General features: G+C 34.9%; 1 protein-coding gene across 1 annotated transcript; it reads left to right on the forward strand.

Annotated features, from left to right (window-relative positions):
* Positions 1–961: 961 nt before the first annotated feature.
* Positions 962–17,630, forward strand: tnfrsf12a (TNF receptor superfamily member 12A). The gene is made up of 5 exons (XM_022743063.1): positions 962–1,204; positions 14,586–14,684; positions 14,801–14,944; positions 15,510–15,558; positions 16,026–17,630. Exons 1-4 carry the CDS (start codon positions 1,123–1,125, stop codon positions 15,548–15,550), a joined length of 366 nt encoding a protein of 121 aa, XP_022598784.1. The 5' UTR covers positions 962–1,122; the 3' UTR covers positions 15,551–15,558; positions 16,026–17,630.
* The last annotated feature ends 28 nt before the right edge of the window (positions 17,631–17,658 follow it).

Genomic DNA, 17,658 nt, shown 5'->3' on the forward strand with positions numbered 1-17,658 from the left:
CGCACACATAAAAAGTTCCAGGCTGCTGAAAGAAAGAGTGAATATGTGAAAAAAAAAGTTTATCAGGCATTTGGGAACAGTTAACTAAGAGTCCCTGCAGGAATTGGATATAATGTTGGCAAAAGTAAGAATAATTTTATTGTTAATAATACATAGACAGTGGTTGTTTACTCATATGAATGTGCATAACCTGTCTTAAATAAATTAGTCGTTTTCACTTCGTGTTAAGTGATCATTTTCTATGCCACAGATGTTGTAGTGACTGATGGTCCTCATTAATATATGAGACAATGCTGTGACAGGGGCCAACCTGATAGCACTCCAGGCAGGCGTCCAGTGGCTTTGTTATTGCATATTTGTGCAGCAGCAGCAGGCTACACCCAGCCCGAGGCATTAATAACATCACACTGTGTCAGGGACACTCACTATTCAAATGTCAGTTTCCAAAAGTAAGATCATCACAAGTCTTATTTTCTCTGTCTGCGGAGGGCATTCATGTGGACAAAGATAAAGCTTATCTAACTTCAGCACTGAGACAAACGAAAGACCTAAAAAGCAGATAGTTTTTCCTAGTGAGTGTCATCTGTTCTTGCCTCAGTTGCTGTTCCTCTTTTTCTGTGTATGGGACCCAGACTCATGCCAGAGACTTGTGTTTTTTGGCAGAGAGGAGGGAATGACGTCGACAGGCGTGGTAATAACAATGAGAACACTATTAAGTCCAGACTACACAGACCCTGGTAGAAAAAAAATAGTGGAGAAAAAAACTGAAGGGTGTGGCCGTAAAATATGAAATATATGTATTGAAAATGTGATACCTGAGGTGGTTTAATTGAAACTTTCACTTGAACAGAAACAAATGAAACCACATACTATGGTAGTGGAGTTTCCTGTGAGTCGGGGAGTGCGGACAGAGAATCCGAGCACTACAGTACATAGGAAATGACTCATAGGAGTTGAACTGTTAGCGTGGGTGTGTGCGCTATTAAAACAAGGCGCAGACTCCTCCGGGTGACTCACTCTGATGCTCGCTTTTCCATGCTGAAAACCAGCACGGATTGTTAATCAGATGAACTTTCGGGAATTGTGTAGCCGACAGCGAGCAGCTTTTTACCCGCAGACATCATGGCTTCAAACGCTCTCTGCGCGCTCTGCGGACTTATTATAGCGGCTGTGACTAATTTCCATGCTGTGAGCGCACAGAAAAGTAAGTAAAATATATTTTTTTCCCCAAACAAGGTTTCAAACAGAATGTAAAATCACGGTTTTTAAGAATTTGTCCGACTTGTTGCAGTGACTCGATCTGTTTTGTTCCATTTCTAACTTTGTTTTGTACGCAAATGTTGATGTGCTTGTTTTGTGTGAACACGGATTAGTCTGGTGGTCTGGTCTCCCTATAATGGAGTCAGATAGTGGGTCTGCTAACAGAGCCGCTTCCTTAACCAGCTGCATTTCTCACCGGTTCCGCATTCCGATCGCCTTATTTCACCCCATCCATCCATGCCCCTGGGTGAGAAGGACAGGCCACATGGAAAGGGTGCACACGGGTCCATTTTGCACAAAGATACTTTTTTTTTTTTTTTTACTATCTCACAGAAACAAAAAAAGAGCTTTTGACTTTGTTTCCACAGCCCTCTGAAGTTTGGATATAATCCCAGTGGAGAACAACAGACTCAGATTGCAGTCTTGAATAATTACATGGGTTAGGACCATTTCCTCTGACATTAAAGTTACCAAATGCATTTTTATAAACAAACTGACCTCAAAAAATGTTTGATCTAGACCTTGTCAATGTGAAACAATCTCTACATCTGGGCATCAGCTGTTGGTCCACCCACCCCCTTCCAGTGTATGACAAAATACAGCACCCCCACACCCAAAAACACCCTTTGTCAGCCTAGGTGCTGAGATTTGCCAAGGTCTTTTTTTCATGAACACACAAAAAGGCTCCAGACTTTTTCTTGCTTTCCAGATTGTACATGCTGAGCCATAAGAAACCTCTATGGCAATCAGATTATATGATCCCTGCAGCTTCTTACTTTTAAAATGGAATGCTGGCTAATGCATGTGTTGCCATTCATGAATGAGTGTAGTAACTCCTTGAAATAAAAAGTAAAAACTCCCACTGAAACTGGCTCAACAAATATTCTTATCAGTTTAACCAGCAGTTCCAGGTAGTTTAATTTGAGCATCATAAAGCTCCATTTGTCAGATGTGGTTTGGGTTTGGAGAGGTCAACCAGGAGTCAAGGTTCAGTTCCTTCCAGTGACTTTTTGAACCGGTGAGTGTGAGTCCAGCTGGACTTGATGGATGATGCAGTGCTGAAATCATCGGGCTTACAAGAACTGTGACACATTTTTACTGTGACCACAGCTATAAAATGAGTCAGTCCAGCTCTGCAGGCGGGTTGGCTGTGTAGGACGGAGAGTCTCTGAGGGCCTGGGCATGTGGCTGCAGCATAACCAGCGAGTTAGAGGTCAAAATGCCTCAAACATAACTTCTTGAGCAGGTGCCTTTTGGCTGCAGCTGGTTAATAATGACCTGTACTGACTGGTTGTTAAGTATTATGTATCCTGTGTAATGTTACCAGCTCATACAACTCATGCAGAACAGCTTCCTGTACATTTATGACGTACTTTTTGGAGCTCATGCTCATGGGAAACTGTCCTGTAATTCTGGTTTTGAGGTTTAACATTTATTATGGATATATTCTGGTTGTGAGTGATGAGACAAACTGAGTGAATTTAAAATGTTTCTCAAGCAGTGGTGGATTTGGCCCCCTATCCCCCACAATCCCCAACATGACAAAGAATTAGCGTTTTCCCCCTCTCCAAGAGAGGAGATATTCCAACGATTTAGTTTTACACTTCAATAAAGTTAGAGGAAAGACTCATTAAAAAAAGAAAAGTCAAAATCAAAGTAACCGAGATGTTCTGACTTTTAGTCACTGTATGAGTCAAAATCTTGAATCTTACATTTCCCATAATGCAACTTAATAGCATTTTTGTTAAAAGAAAAAAGTCTCAAATCCAAGCTGAGGTGAACCTGATGATATCACTATGACACCAGGATGTATGTTTGGTTTCAACATTGGAAGCGACGCAACAATGACCCTCTGAAACAAAGAAACTGACTTTTTTATGCTGTCAACCAAATGGTTTATTAACATATAATATCTGAATTTACATTCAGAAACACCCATACAAAAATGTAACCTATGTATATGTGTTGAATTTCCATATATAAAAAAATATGCACATATAAAATAAAATCATATATGTATATACAGTATAGCCTATATATGTAAACATTACATGTGAAACCTGTTTAAAATTGGAAATATATCATATATTGACATATATGTCTAGCTAATAGAAACATGTATTTTAGTATGTCTGTTTATATAATAGACATATGAACATAAATATATATCCATCCCAAAGCCTGTCAGTATATGTTCATTATATATGTAAATATAAAAGATAAACGTGTATGGTTAAATTTGATAAAGAACAATTTAAAAAATCATGTACAAACATATAGAATTTTAATGAGCATGTTGTTTTAACAAAGTTGGACTATGAGTATTGCATATATGTTATAGACTTAAGTCTTCATATATCCAGAGGATGTATATATGTCATATTAATATATCCTCTTATACATGGCACATATGGTAACATCACTCTTGATATAGGGACGAACATGTGATGTATATATCATAAGTCATAGTATAGTAAGGCATAAAAATGTCATAGTGTGTAGTATGTCGTAAAAAGGTCATAGGATAGTATGTAGAAAAAAGGTCATACTATGGTAAGTCATAAAAACGTCATAAAAACATCATAGTATACTATATCATAAAAATCAAACATCAAATCGAACATCAAAAAATGTCATAGTACGCTAAGGCATAAAAAAGTGAAAAAAATTAATAGTAAGGCATAAAAACATCATATTATAGTATGGCTAAAAAAAGTCATAGTATAGTAAGGCATAAAGACGTCAAAAAACGTCATAGTATAGTAAGGCATAAAAACGTCATAGCATAGTAAGGCATAAAAACGTGAAAAAATGTCACAGTATAGAAAGGCAAAAAATGTCACGGTATTGTAAGGCCTAAAAACGTCAAAAAATGTTATAGTATAGTTAGGCATTAAAACGTCAAAAATTGTCATAGTATAGTAAGGCATAAAAAACATCAAAAAACGTCATAGCATTGTAAGGCAAAAAACGTCATGGTATTATAAGGCATGAAAACATCAAAAAATGTCATAGTATAGTAAGGCATAAAAACGTAACAAAAATCGTCATAGTATAGTAAGGCATAAAAACATCAAAAAATGTCATAGTATATTAAGGCATAAGAACATCAAAAAATGTCATAGTATAGTGAGGCATAAAAACATCATGGTATTGTAAGGCATAAAAATGTCAAAAAACGTTATAGTATAGTAAGGCATAAAACGTCAAAAAATGTCATAGTATAGTGAGGCATAAAAACATCATGGTATTGTAAGGCATTAAAACGTCAAAAAATGTCATAGTATAGTAAGGCATAAAACGTCAAAAAACGTCATTGTATAGTAAGGCAAAAAAACATCAAAAAAGTCATGGTATTATAAGGCATAAAAACATCAAAAAATGTCATAGTATAGTAAGGCATAAGAACATCAAAGAATGTCATAGTACACTAAGGCATAAAAAAGTGAAAAAACTTAATAGTAAGGCATAGAAACATCATATTATAGTATGGCTAAAAAAAGTCGTAGTATAGTAAGGCATAAAAACGTGAAAAAATGTCATAGTATAGTAAGGCATAAAACGTCAAAAAATGTAATAGTACAGTTAGGCATTAAAACGTCAAAAAATGTCATAGTATAGTAAGGCATAAAAACGTCATAGTATAGTGAGGCTTAAAATGTCAAAAAACGTCATAGTATAGTAAGGCATAAAAACGTCAAAAAACATCATAGTATAGTAAGGCATTAAATTGTCGTAGTATAGTAAAGCATAAAACGTCAAAAAACGTCATAGCATTGTAAGGCATGAAAACGTCATGGTATTATAAGGCATGAAAACGTCAAAAAATGTCATAGTATAGTAAGACGTTAAAACGTCATAGTATAGTAAGGCATAAAAACGTCAAAAAATGTCATAGTATAGTAAGGCATAAAACGTCAAAAAACGTCATAGCATTGTAAGGCATGAAAACGTCATAGTATAGTAAGGCATAAAAACGTCAAAAAACATCATAGTATAGTAAGGCATTAAATTGTCGTAGTAGAGTAAAGCATAAAACGTCAAAAAACGTCATAGCATTGTAAGGCATGAAAACGTCATAGTATAGTAAGGCATAAAAACGTCAAAAAACATCATAGTATAGTAAGGCATTAAATTGTCGTAGTAGAGTAAAGCATAAAACGTCAAAAAACGTCATAGCATTGTAAGGCATGAAAACGTCATAGTATAGTAAGGCATAAAAACGTCAAAAAACATCATAGTATAGTAAGGCATTAAATTGTCGTAGTAGAGTAAAGCATAAAACGTCAAAAAACGTCATAGCATTGTAAGGCATGAAAACGTCATAGTATAGTAAGGCATAAAAACGTCAAAAAACATCATAGTATAGTAAGGCATTAAATTGTCGTAGTAGAGTAAAGCATAAAACGTCAAAAAACGTCATAGCATTGTAAGGCATGAAAACGTCATAGTATAGTAAGGCATAAAAACGTCAAAAAACATCATAGTATAGTAAGGCATTAAATTGTCGTAGTAGAGTAAAGCATAAAACGTCAAAAAACGTCATAGCATTGTAAGGCATGAAAACGTCATAGTATAGTAAGGCATAAAAACGTCAAAAAACATCATAGTATAGTAAGGCATTAAATTGTCGTAGTAGAGTAAAGCATAAAACGTCAAAAAACGTCATAGCATTGTAAGGCATGAAAACGTCATAGTATAGTAAGGCATAAAAACGTCAAAAAACATCATAGTATAGTAAGGCATTAAATTGTCGTAGTAGAGTAAAGCATAAAACGTCAAAAAACGTCATAGCATTGTAAGGCATGAAAACGTCATAGTATAGTAAGGCATAAAAACGTCAAAAAACATCATAGTATAGTAAGGCATTAAATTGTCGTAGTAGAGTAAAGCATAAAACGTCAAAAAACGTCATAGCATTGTAAGGCATGAAAACGTCATAGTATAGTAAGGCATAAAAACGTCAAAAAACATCATAGTATAGTAAGGCATTAAATTGTCGTAGTAGAGTAAAGCATAAAACGTCAAAAAACGTCATAGCATTGTAAGGCATGAAAACGTCATAGTATAGTAAGGCATAAAAACGTCAAAAAACATCATAGTATAGTAAGGCATTAAATTGTCGTAGTAGAGTAAAGCATAAAACGTCAAAAAACGTCATAGCATTGTAAGGCATGAAAACGTCATAGTATAGTAAGGCATAAAAACGTCAAAAAACATCATAGTATAGTAAGGCATTAAATTGTCGTAGTAGAGTAAAGCATAAAACGTCAAAAAACGTCATAGCATTGTAAGGCATGAAAACGTCATAGTATAGTAAGGCATAAAAACGTCAAAAAACATCATAGTATAGTAAGGCATTAAATTGTCGTAGTAGAGTAAAGCATAAAACGTCAAAAAACGTCATAGCATTGTAAGGCATGAAAACGTCATAGTATAGTAAGGCATAAAAACGTCAAAAAACATCATAGTATAGTAAGGCATTAAATTGTCGTAGTAGAGTAAAGCATAAAACGTCAAAAAACGTCATAGCATTGTAAGGCATGAAAACGTCATAGTATAGTAAGGCATAAAAACGTCAAAAAACATCATAGTATAGTAAGGCATTAAATTGTCGTAGTAGAGTAAAGCATAAAACGTCAAAAAACGTCATAGCATTGTAAGGCATGAAAACGTCATAGTATAGTAAGGCATAAAAACGTCAAAAAACATCATAGTATAGTAAGGCATTAAATTGTCGTAGTAGAGTAAAGCATAAAACGTCAAAAAACGTCATAGCATTGTAAGGCATGAAAACGTCATAGTATAGTAAGGCATAAAAACGTCAAAAAACATCATAGTATAGTAAGGCATTAAATTGTCGTAGTAGAGTAAAGCATAAAACGTCAAAAAACGTCATAGCATTGTAAGGCATGAAAACGTCATAGTATAGTAAGGCATAAAAACGTCAAAAAACATCATAGTATAGTAAGGCATTAAATTGTCGTAGTAGAGTAAAGCATAAAACGTCAAAAAACGTCATAGCATTGTAAGGCATGAAAACGTCATAGTATAGTAAGGCATAAAAACGTCAAAAAACATCATAGTATAGTAAGGCATTAAATTGTCGTAGTAGAGTAAAGCATAAAACGTCAAAAAACGTCATAGCATTGTAAGGCATGAAAACGTCATAGTATAGTAAGGCATAAAAACGTCAAAAAACATCATAGTATAGTAAGGCATTAAATTGTCGTAGTAGAGTAAAGCATAAAACGTCAAAAAACGTCATAGCATTGTAAGGCATGAAAACGTCATAGTATAGTAAGGCATAAAAACGTCAAAAAACATCATAGTATAGTAAGGCATTAAATTGTCGTAGTAGAGTAAAGCATAAAACGTCAAAAAACGTCATAGCATTGTAAGGCATGAAAACGTCATAGTATAGTAAGGCATAAAAACGTCAAAAAACATCATAGTATAGTAAGGCATTAAATTGTCGTAGTAGAGTAAAGCATAAAACGTCAAAAAACGTCATAGCATTGTAAGGCATGAAACCGTCATGGTATTATAAGGCATGAAACCGTCAAAAAATGTCATAGTATAGTAAGGCATAAAACGTCAAAAAAGCGTCATAGTATAATAAGGCATTAAATTATCATAGTATAGTAAGGCATAAAAACTCATTGTACATTAAAACTACTTATAAGCTCCATGACCTGGGTTTGAACCCATGACCTTCTCATCCTTAAGCAGCTCTTCTAACCACTGCACTACCATTGGATCACAGTGTGGTCATTGTTGTTACACAAAAACTTCATAGTATAGTAAGGCATAAAAACGTCAAAAAACATCATAGTGTGGTAAGGCATAAAAACACAAAAAAGTGTCATAGTATAATAAGGCATTAAATTGTCATAGTATAGTAAGGCATAAAACGTCATAGTATAGTAAGGCATAAAAACATAAAAAAACGTCATAGTATAGTAAGGAATAAAAACTCATTGTATATTAAAACTCCTTATAAGCTCCATGACCTGGATTTGAATCCATGACCTTCTCATCTTTAAGCAGCTGGTCTAACCACTGCACTACCATTGAATCACATTGTAATCCTTGTTGTAACACAAAAAGCTCATACTATAGCAAGGCATAAAAACATCAAAAAATGTCATAGTATAGTAAGGCATAAAAAACGTCAAAAAACGTTATAGTATAGTTAGGCATTAAAATGTCAAAAAATGTCATAGTATAGTAAGGCGTTAAATTGTCACAGTATAGTAAGGCATTAAACGTCAAAAAACGTTATAGTATAGTTAGGCATTAAAACGTCAAAAAATGTCATAGTATAGTAAGGCATAAAACGTCAAAAAAGCGTCATAGTATAATAAGGCATTAAATTATCATAGTATAGTAAGGCATAAAAACTCATTGTACATTAAAACTACTTATAAGCTCCATGACCTGGGTTTGAACCCATGACCTTCTCATCCTTAAGCAGCTCTTCTAACCACTGCACTACCATTGGATCACAGTGTGGTCATTGTTGTTACACAAAAACTTCATAGTATAGTAAGGCATAAAAACGTCAAAAAACATCATAGTGTGGTAAGGCATAAAAACACAAAAAAGTGTCATAGTATAATAAGGCATTAAATTGTCATAGTATAGTAAGGCAAAAAACGTCATAGTATAGTAAGGCATAAAAACATAAAAAAACATCATAGCATTGTAAGGCAAAAAACGTCATGGTATTATAAGGCATAAAAAAGGTCAAAAAATGTCATAGTATACTAAGGCATAAAAACGTAAAAAAAAAACGTCATAGCATAGTAAGGCATAAAAACATCAAAAACCGTCATAGCATAGTAAGGTAAAAAACGTCAGGGTATTGTAAGGCATAAAAACATCAAAAATTGTCACAGTATAGTAAGGCATAAAACGTCGAAAAACGTCATAGTATAGTAAGGCATAAAAACATAAAAAAACATTGTATACATACTAAAACTCCTTATAAGATCCATGACCTGGGTTTGAACCCATGACCTTCTCATCCTTAAACAGCTGTTCAAACCACTGCACTACCATTGGATCACATTATTGTACCTATTGTTTCAATAGAAAAAGGTCATTGTATAGTAAGGCATAAAAACGTCATAGTATAGTAAGGCATAAATATGTCAAAAAAGGTCATAGTATAGTAAGGCATAAAAACATAAAAAAACAACGTATACATACTAAAACAGCTTATAGGCTCCATGACCTGGGTTTGAACCCATGACCTTCTCATCCTTAAACAGCTGTTCAAACCACTGCACTACCATTGGATCACATTATTGTACCTATTGTTTCAATAGAAAAAGGTCATTGTATAGTAAGGCATAAAAACGTCATAGTATAGTAAGGCATAAATATGTCAAAAAAGGTCATAGTATAGTAAGGCATAAAAACATAAAAAAACAACGTATACATACTAAAACAGCTTATAGGCTCCATGACCTGGGTTTGAACCCATGACCTTCTCATCCTTAAACAGCTGTTCTAACCACTGCACTACCATTGGATCATATTATTGTGCCCATTGTTGCAACACAAAAACGTCATAGTATAGTAAGGCATAAAAACATAAAAAAACATCATAGCATTGTAAGGCAAAAAACGTCATGGTATTATAAGGCATAAAAAAGGTCAAAAAATGTCATAGTATAGTAAGGCATAAAAACGTCAAAAAAAAATGTCATAGCATAGTAAGGCATAAAAACATCAAAAAACGTCATAGCATTGTAAGGCAAAAAATGTCATAGTATAGTAAGGCATAAAAACTTAAAAAAAAACGTCATAGTATAGTAAGGCATAAAAAATGTCAAAAAACGTTATAGTATAGTTAGGCATTAAAATGTCAAAAAATGTCATAGTATAGTAAGGCGTTAAATTGTCATAGTATAGTAAGGCATAAAACGTCAAAAAACGTTATAGTATAGTTAGGCATTAAAACGTCAAAAAATGTCATAGTATAGTAAGGCATAAAACGTCAAAAAACGTTATAGTATAGTTAGGCATTAAAACGTCAAAAAATGTCATAGTATAGTAAGGCATAAAAAATGTCAAAAAACGTCATAGTATAGTAAGGCATAAAAACATAAAAAAACATCATAGCATTGTAAGGCAAAAAACGTCATGGTATTATAAGGCATAAAAAAGGTCAAAAAATGTCATAGTATACTAAGGCATAAAAACGTAAAAAAAAAACGTCATAGCATAGTAAGGCATAAAAACATCAAAAAACGTCATAGCGTAGTAAGGTAAAAAACGTCATGGTATTGTAAGGCATAAAAACATCAAAAATTGTCATAGTATAGTAAGGCATAAAACGTCGAAAAATGTCATAGTATAGTAAGGCATAAAAACATTGTATACATACTAAAACTCCTTATAAGCTCCACGACCTGGGTTTGAACCCATGACCTTCTCATCCTTAAGCAGCTGTTCAAACCACTGCACTACCATTGGATCACATTATTGTACTTATTGTTTCAACACAAAAAGGTCATAGTATAGTAAGGCATAAAAACGTCATAGTATAGTAAGGCATAAATATGTCAAAAAAGGTCATAGTATAGTAAGGCATAAAAACATAAAAAAAACATTGTATACATATTAAAACTCCTTATAAGCTCCATGACTTGGATTTGAAGCGATGACCTTCTCATCTTTAAGCAGCTGGTCTAACCACTGCACTACCATTGAATCACATTGTAGTCCTTGTAACACAAAAAGCTCATACTATAGCAAGGCATTAAAAACATCAAAAAATGTCATAGTATAGTAGGGCATAAAAACGTCATAGCATAGTAAGGCATAAAACGTCATAGTATAGTAAGGCATAAAAACGTCAAAAAAGGTCATAGTATAGTAGGGCATAAAAACGTCATAGAATAGTAAGGCATAAAATGTCATAGTATAGTAAGGCATAAAAACATCAGAAAACGTCATAATATAGTAAGGCATAAAATGTAAAAAAAATGTCATAGTATAGTAAGGCATAAAAACATCAAAAAACGTCATAGCATAGTAATGCATAAAAACGTGAAAAAATGTCATAGTATGGTAAGGCATAAAAACACAAAAAAACGTCATAGTATAATAAGGCATGAAATTGTCATAGTATAGTAAGGCATAAAAACGTCAGAAAACGTCATAGAATAGTAAGGCATAAAATGTCACAGTATAGTAAGGCATAAAAACGTCAAAAAACTTCATAGTATAGTAGGGCATAAAAACGTCATAGAATAGTAAGGCATAAAATGTCAAAAAAGGTCATAGTATAGTAAGGCATAATAACGACAAAAAACATCATAGTATGGTAATGCATAAAAACACAAAAAAACGTCATAGTATAGTAAGGCATAAAAAGGTCAAAAGGCTTCATAGTGTTATAAGGCATAAAAACGTCAAAAAACTTCACAGTATAGTAGGGCATAAAAACGTCATAGAATAGTAAGGCATAAAATGTCATAGTATAGTGAGGCATGAAATGTCAAAAAACGTCATAGTATAGTAGGGCATAAAAACGTCATAGAATAGTAAGGCATAAAAACGTGAAAAAATGTCATAGTATAGTAAGGCATAAAAACGACAAAAAACATCATAGTATGGTCACGCATAAAAACCCAAAAAAACGTCATAGTATAGTAGGGCATAAAAACGTCATAGGATAGTAAGGCATAAAATGTCAAAAAACGTCATAGTATAGTAAGGCATAAAACGTCATAGTATAGTAAGGCATAAAATTTCATAGTATAGCAAGGCATAAAATGTCAAAAAACGTCACACTATAGTAAGGCATAAAAATGTCAAAAAAGGTCATAGTATAGTAGGGCATAAAAACGTCATAGAATAGTAAGGCATAAAAACATCATAGTATAGTAAGGCATAAAAACGTCATAGTATAGTAAGGCATAAAACGTCATAGTATAGTAAGGCATAAAACGTCATAGTATAGTAAGGCATAAAACGTCATAGTATAGTAAGGCATAAAACGTCATAGTATAGTAAGGCATAAAACGTCATAGTATAGTAAGGCATAAAACGTCATAGTATAGTAAGGCATAAAACGTCATAGTATAGTAAGGCATAAAACGTCATAGTATAGTAAGGCATAAAACGTCATAGTATAGTAAGGCATAAAAACATCATAGTATAGTAAGGCATAAAAACGTCACAGTATAGTAAGGCATAATAAGTAAAAAAAATGTCATAGTATAGTAAGGCATCAAACGTCATAAAAACTGAACTGAAGCTTGACTAATGTCATCAGTGGTGGAAAGCAACTAAATACATTCTTTCATCATCTTTTTGGCTCATGACTCCTTATCAAAAAAATTGCGTCTAGTTAGGTTGGTTTCAGATGACTTGTTAGCAGAGACATCTCTCCTCTAAATTTCTCAGATGGTTTCATTTGAATATTTGTTTGAGGCTCAGAGAGGCAAATTATCCAAAAATGAACACAAATTTGTGAAGCAGAACTTTTCTTCTTCCCCACACCATTAATTATCTTATCATTCCTACCTCCTCACTCCTCTACCCCCATCAGATTTACTTTGTGACACACCAGGGCTACACAGCTACAACAGAAAAAAGCTGCTCACAGTATGCAAGGTTGCATCAGTATCCAATAAGGTCATATATGATAATATATCAGCCACAGGGGCCATTTTTCTAAATAATGAGTACTTTTTAAACTTAAAGTGCATTTAGCTGATAATATGTCTGTACTACAATTTAAACAAGGTTTTAAATGCAGGGCTTTTCATTAATAGAATATTTTACTGAAACATACTCCATCACAATAGACCATCTGTGAAATTTGACACAATCATATTTAGATAGATTTCTCACACAAACCTGTTCTGATTGTTTATACTGAGCAAAGGATGATGATCACCCTTTCATCTATCAAATAATCTACAGATTATTTCCTTCTTTCATTTTTCTGTAAGTCCATCACGTCTGGTATTGTTTCTTATTAACCTTTGTGGTTTAGCACAGTTTCTGACAGTTGGCTTGTCAGCTCCTGAGCTTGATTTCACAATATTCATCAACTGCTCTTATTGTCACTCAAACATTCACAGTGTCCTACACAGTCTTTTAAGTACTTTGGGTTTACGTCAAACTCGCTTCTCTGATAGTTTTGTTATTGCTCTCTGTGGTGATTAAAGCAGCCAGTTTGAATATGAAAGTTACCACAAATGATGACTCAATCTAGGCTCGACGTGGTTCTTTTTCCTAATGCTGGACACAAAAGAATTTGTTCATGCAAATACATGTGTGACACTGAGGAGGAAGCAAGACTGTTATCATTTTATCTATCAAATATCTTTAAACCATTTCCGTGTCACATTATCTGTCATGTGGTCATGTCTTGTGTTATTTCTGTCATCTTATTAGGCTGACTTTGTGTTGTAATATTGTTTTGCAGACCTTGTTTTTCAGCTTGATGTCACAATACTCTCTACTTCGTTCATGACCTTGGGGTATTAGTGCATTCTTACTTCTTAACCAAAGCCAGGATGTTAAACCTGCAGTGAAAACCACACACTATAAAAACACCAAACTGGTCTCTATACTGATTTTACTATTAGTGTTAACTGTGTCACATCTTCAGGCTTCTTCTTCACCATGTGGGAAGTGCACAGCTTTAATTGTCCAGCTGCCATAAAAAGAAAAAGAAGCTTTCCATTGTGTCCACAGGGGTAGACTTTTTGACAGTGTAACCACCGTCTGCCAACCTCTCTCTCACAGACACGGTTGTTCATTCTCTGGAAGTCACACGCATACAGAGAAGCAAAACAATTCAGCGGAAGCACTCTGTGAAGACACATCCTCTTGCACCGTTTGCCTGCTCATGCACTGAAAGTTACTGAGTAATTCTCTCTCATGCAGTTCGGTTGCATCAGCAGTCTGACCCAAAGGAATTTCCCAGATTCGTTTTTGAGAAAAGAAAAGGAAACCACAAAGTTTCTCATGTGTCCTGCTCAGGTCACACCTGCAGTTACTGACTCCAGCTGAATTTATGGTTTATTTTATTTCATTACAGTGTTAGGGAATTATGTTTGCTTGCTAAAGCATTTACATGAGTCACAATCACATGTTTTTAAATATTAACTCCAGATCATAATATTTAATTGGCTTAAAACAGTGTTAAATACTGTATTTCATAAACAATGAGAAATGTTTTGCCCTGGAAACACCAGGACCCAGCTTTGACAAACTGTTTCCGCTGAATGACTTATGAATTATAAAGTGTTATAATGACAAAGAGTTGATCTTTGATGTTTGTCTGTGTGCAGGTCAGTGTGGCATTTCAGAGTTTTGGAACTCAGACTTGGACGTTTGTGTGCCGTGTGCATCATGCAAGCAGTACCCAAAGACCCCGTCCTGCAACACATGTAAGACACTGGCTCAGAAACTGAGAATGTAAATGACCTCTGCCATGATTGGTTCATACATTAGTATCCTCTCTTTCAGCAGTTTGCAGTTTAAGTTCTTTTTGTTTTATCAACAGGTAAACCCGTGGAGGACACACCTGATGTGTGGAAACTGGCAGCCATCACCAGTTTCTCAGTGCTGGCCGTCGTGCTTGTCGGTGCTGCGTTGATTATCGGGGTCATGGTGCATCGACGCAAGTCACACAAGCGGCCTCTACGTGGTGAGATTCTCTTAAACTTTTGTAACTTTTAAAAGTGCATCAGATTTCATTCTGAGGCAAAGACACAGTATTTATTTGACCTAAATCACAAAGAATAGCTGCAAGTGACAAGAGTGTTCCATGTTCCTGAACTGAGACGCTGTAATCCACCACTGTTCAACAAAATAAAATTGCAGTGTCAAGTGTCCTCTTACAGCCTTAAAGGGCTCTGTCACCCAAGAAGATTACTTTTGTGTTAGTTTCTTGCACTGTGTGTCTCTGTGAAGACATGGAGGAAAAACCTTAAATGTGTGACATTCAAGGCAAACAGGGACGAGTTATTGATGACAAAGAGGTCAAGTAATCTTCTAAAAATCTTTATTGCCCCTGGTGCAAAGCAAACATGTGCACACTGTGTGCAGTTCCTTTTTTTGGTATGAAGCCTTTGCAGCTGTGTCACAAACCACAAGAAAAGGCACAGAAAATAGCTCTTATTGTGTGTTCACTTATGCTCAGAGACAAGTTGTAAATGCACAGTAACTGCTGGGAAAATGATCGTGTTTTTATTTTTTATTTTGTCATACAGAACCCATTGAAGAAACTGCGGGGCCACTTTATCAAGCTTAAACATTTCAGTAAGTATAATTTTCATTTTGGCATAACAAGGTTTAGATTAATATGTGAATTTGACTGAAAATCGGATCAGAGTAGATATGATTTAATTCAACCAGTCTAGAGGAAAACTATTTACAGAAAGTCAGTTCAAAAATGAAACAGGGCCAAAAATTAAAGGATATAAAAGTAAAATTATAGGATTTTATGTTTATGTTTGATGACTGAAACATTGTACATAACATGAGGACAAGTGATTAACAGTGTGCAGGAGTTTTTGGTTCTTTCACAATTGATTTGGGATAAAAATGCTTGGATCTATCAGCAACAAATATCAAATATCAGCAGCTTCAATCCAGAATGCCTTGATAAGCCCATAGTCAGGTCCTAATCAAAACATACTGTTCATTGTAAATGAAACTTAAATTATGTGTATTTTTAACATGATTTGAATGTAAAGAGAACTGAATTGTTGTCATGCCCTCCACAGCCTCATCTTCCTCTGGAAACAGATGTGACAGAACCAAGCAGCGACTGGCTCAGAGCCGGACGCAGGAACCTCTGGACCATGAAGTGTATACTCTGACTGCAGGGTATCTCTTGACCAGAATCGGACCATTTTAATTTATTAGACTGTTCAGTGAAGAGATGTGCTCAGTTCTCACGCTCAGTGTAGGTCCCACAGTGACCACAGGACTTACATCGAGCAACTCTCACACCTCCGTAGGAATAGTAACAACATTATACTAGAGTGGCATCTCTTTCAGATTCTGTGCCTTTATAATCCACCTAAATGAGATTTTGATCTGGACGACCTTTGTGGGTTTACAGATGTTTGATCCAGAATCAAGATGAAACTATAAATCCATGCTTCTGTTTTGTATTGTGCCATTTTCCAGCAGGACTCCAATGAATGTAACACAGCTACTGCTGCCCGCTGGGCTGCGGTTTGATCCCATGCTATTCTGAGGGGTTAGACGGGGTCTCTCTGTCAGTTAGTTACCACAACAGCCTCTTAAAGATAAACCACATGTGAGTAAGACATACTGTTAGGCACATCAAGGCCATTTGAATGTAGCTACTTGTAGGTGAAATGTATTCTAGCCTTCGTCCCTCTCAGTACCTCCATGTACCTGTTCTTTTAGTGGCCTGATACAGTGATGAAACTGTTGATTTAAGGGAGCAAACTGTACTCATGCACTGTTACCAGGTCTCCTGAGACCAATGCAGACCCTTTATTGCAGGTCATAACAATATTGTCTGTCTGTTTTAATGTTTTTAGTTGAGTTTTAGATGAGGTTAGCTCAATTTTTCAACCCCAGAATGCACGTTACCGTCCCAGCGTTCGTAGGACAGGATGTTTGAAACACTAGACACACAGAACCCAAACTGCTTACATGTGGGAATGTTGCAAGGAATGTACTGTAGTGAAGAAAATTACACCTACAGTGTTTTAGGTGGAGCTACACAATCACATTGCTTGCTGACTCTGACCTGTCCAATGATTTCAGATCTGCAACAACATGTCTAGATGTCTGTAATTTTGTGGCCATTCAAACTAGTGAGAAACATGGTGGGCAGGTTTGTTGTTTTTCGCTTTTTTTATAGTACAAAATGTCTGTTTTTTTAAATCTTCAAACCATCATGCAGTATGTGAGTATTTGAGAATACTTGTGGTATTTTATCACTGACAATGTTTCAGGTCTTGTTTTGGATCTGTCTGCTTGTGGGTAAACTGCTTGCCCTGTGGCAGCAAAATTAGGGAATCATTTAAAATACAGATTACTTCATTTCTTTTTTTTTTCAGATGTTTATATTATTTATTTTTAAGTATCTTGCAGTGTTGTGTTGCATCAACTGCGAGGGACAAGCACATTTTTAAAGGGACTCCAGTGAAGATTTTTGTTGAACTTCCACTAGGCCAGCCAATGATGTTACTGAGCAATAACTAACACTTTCTGCTTATTTCTCTTGCTTTCTTTTTCTAACTGTATATACTGTACATGCACTGGCTTCTTTTACTTAATGCAATCTTATAAACTGCTTTGTGTACCAAAAGTATTTTCACAATAAAACTGACAACTTTCAATAATAATCCAAGGTGTATTGATGACTATCAGTAG

The sequence above is a fragment of the Seriola dumerili genome, unplaced genomic scaffold (assembly GCF_002260705.1).
Source record: "Seriola dumerili isolate Sdu_G_001 unplaced genomic scaffold, Sdu_1.0 BDQW01000068.1, whole genome shotgun sequence".
Classification (NCBI taxonomy): domain Eukaryota; kingdom Metazoa; phylum Chordata; class Actinopteri; order Carangiformes; family Carangidae; genus Seriola; species Seriola dumerili.

Bases quoted from the DNA above. Each gene is read 5' to 3' on its own strand.
- tnfrsf12a (XM_022743063.1), top strand. From the start codon at position 1,123: ATGGCTTCAAACGCTCTCTGCGCGCTCTGCGGACTTATTATAGCGGCT. The intron at 1,205-14,585 runs GTAAGTAAAATA...GTCTGTGTGCAG, and splicing joins TGCTGTGAGCGCACAGAAAA to GTCAGTGTGGCATTTCAGAG. The intron at 14,945-15,509 runs GTGAGATTCTCT...TTTGTCATACAG, and splicing joins ACACAAGCGGCCTCTACGTG to AACCCATTGAAGAAACTGCG.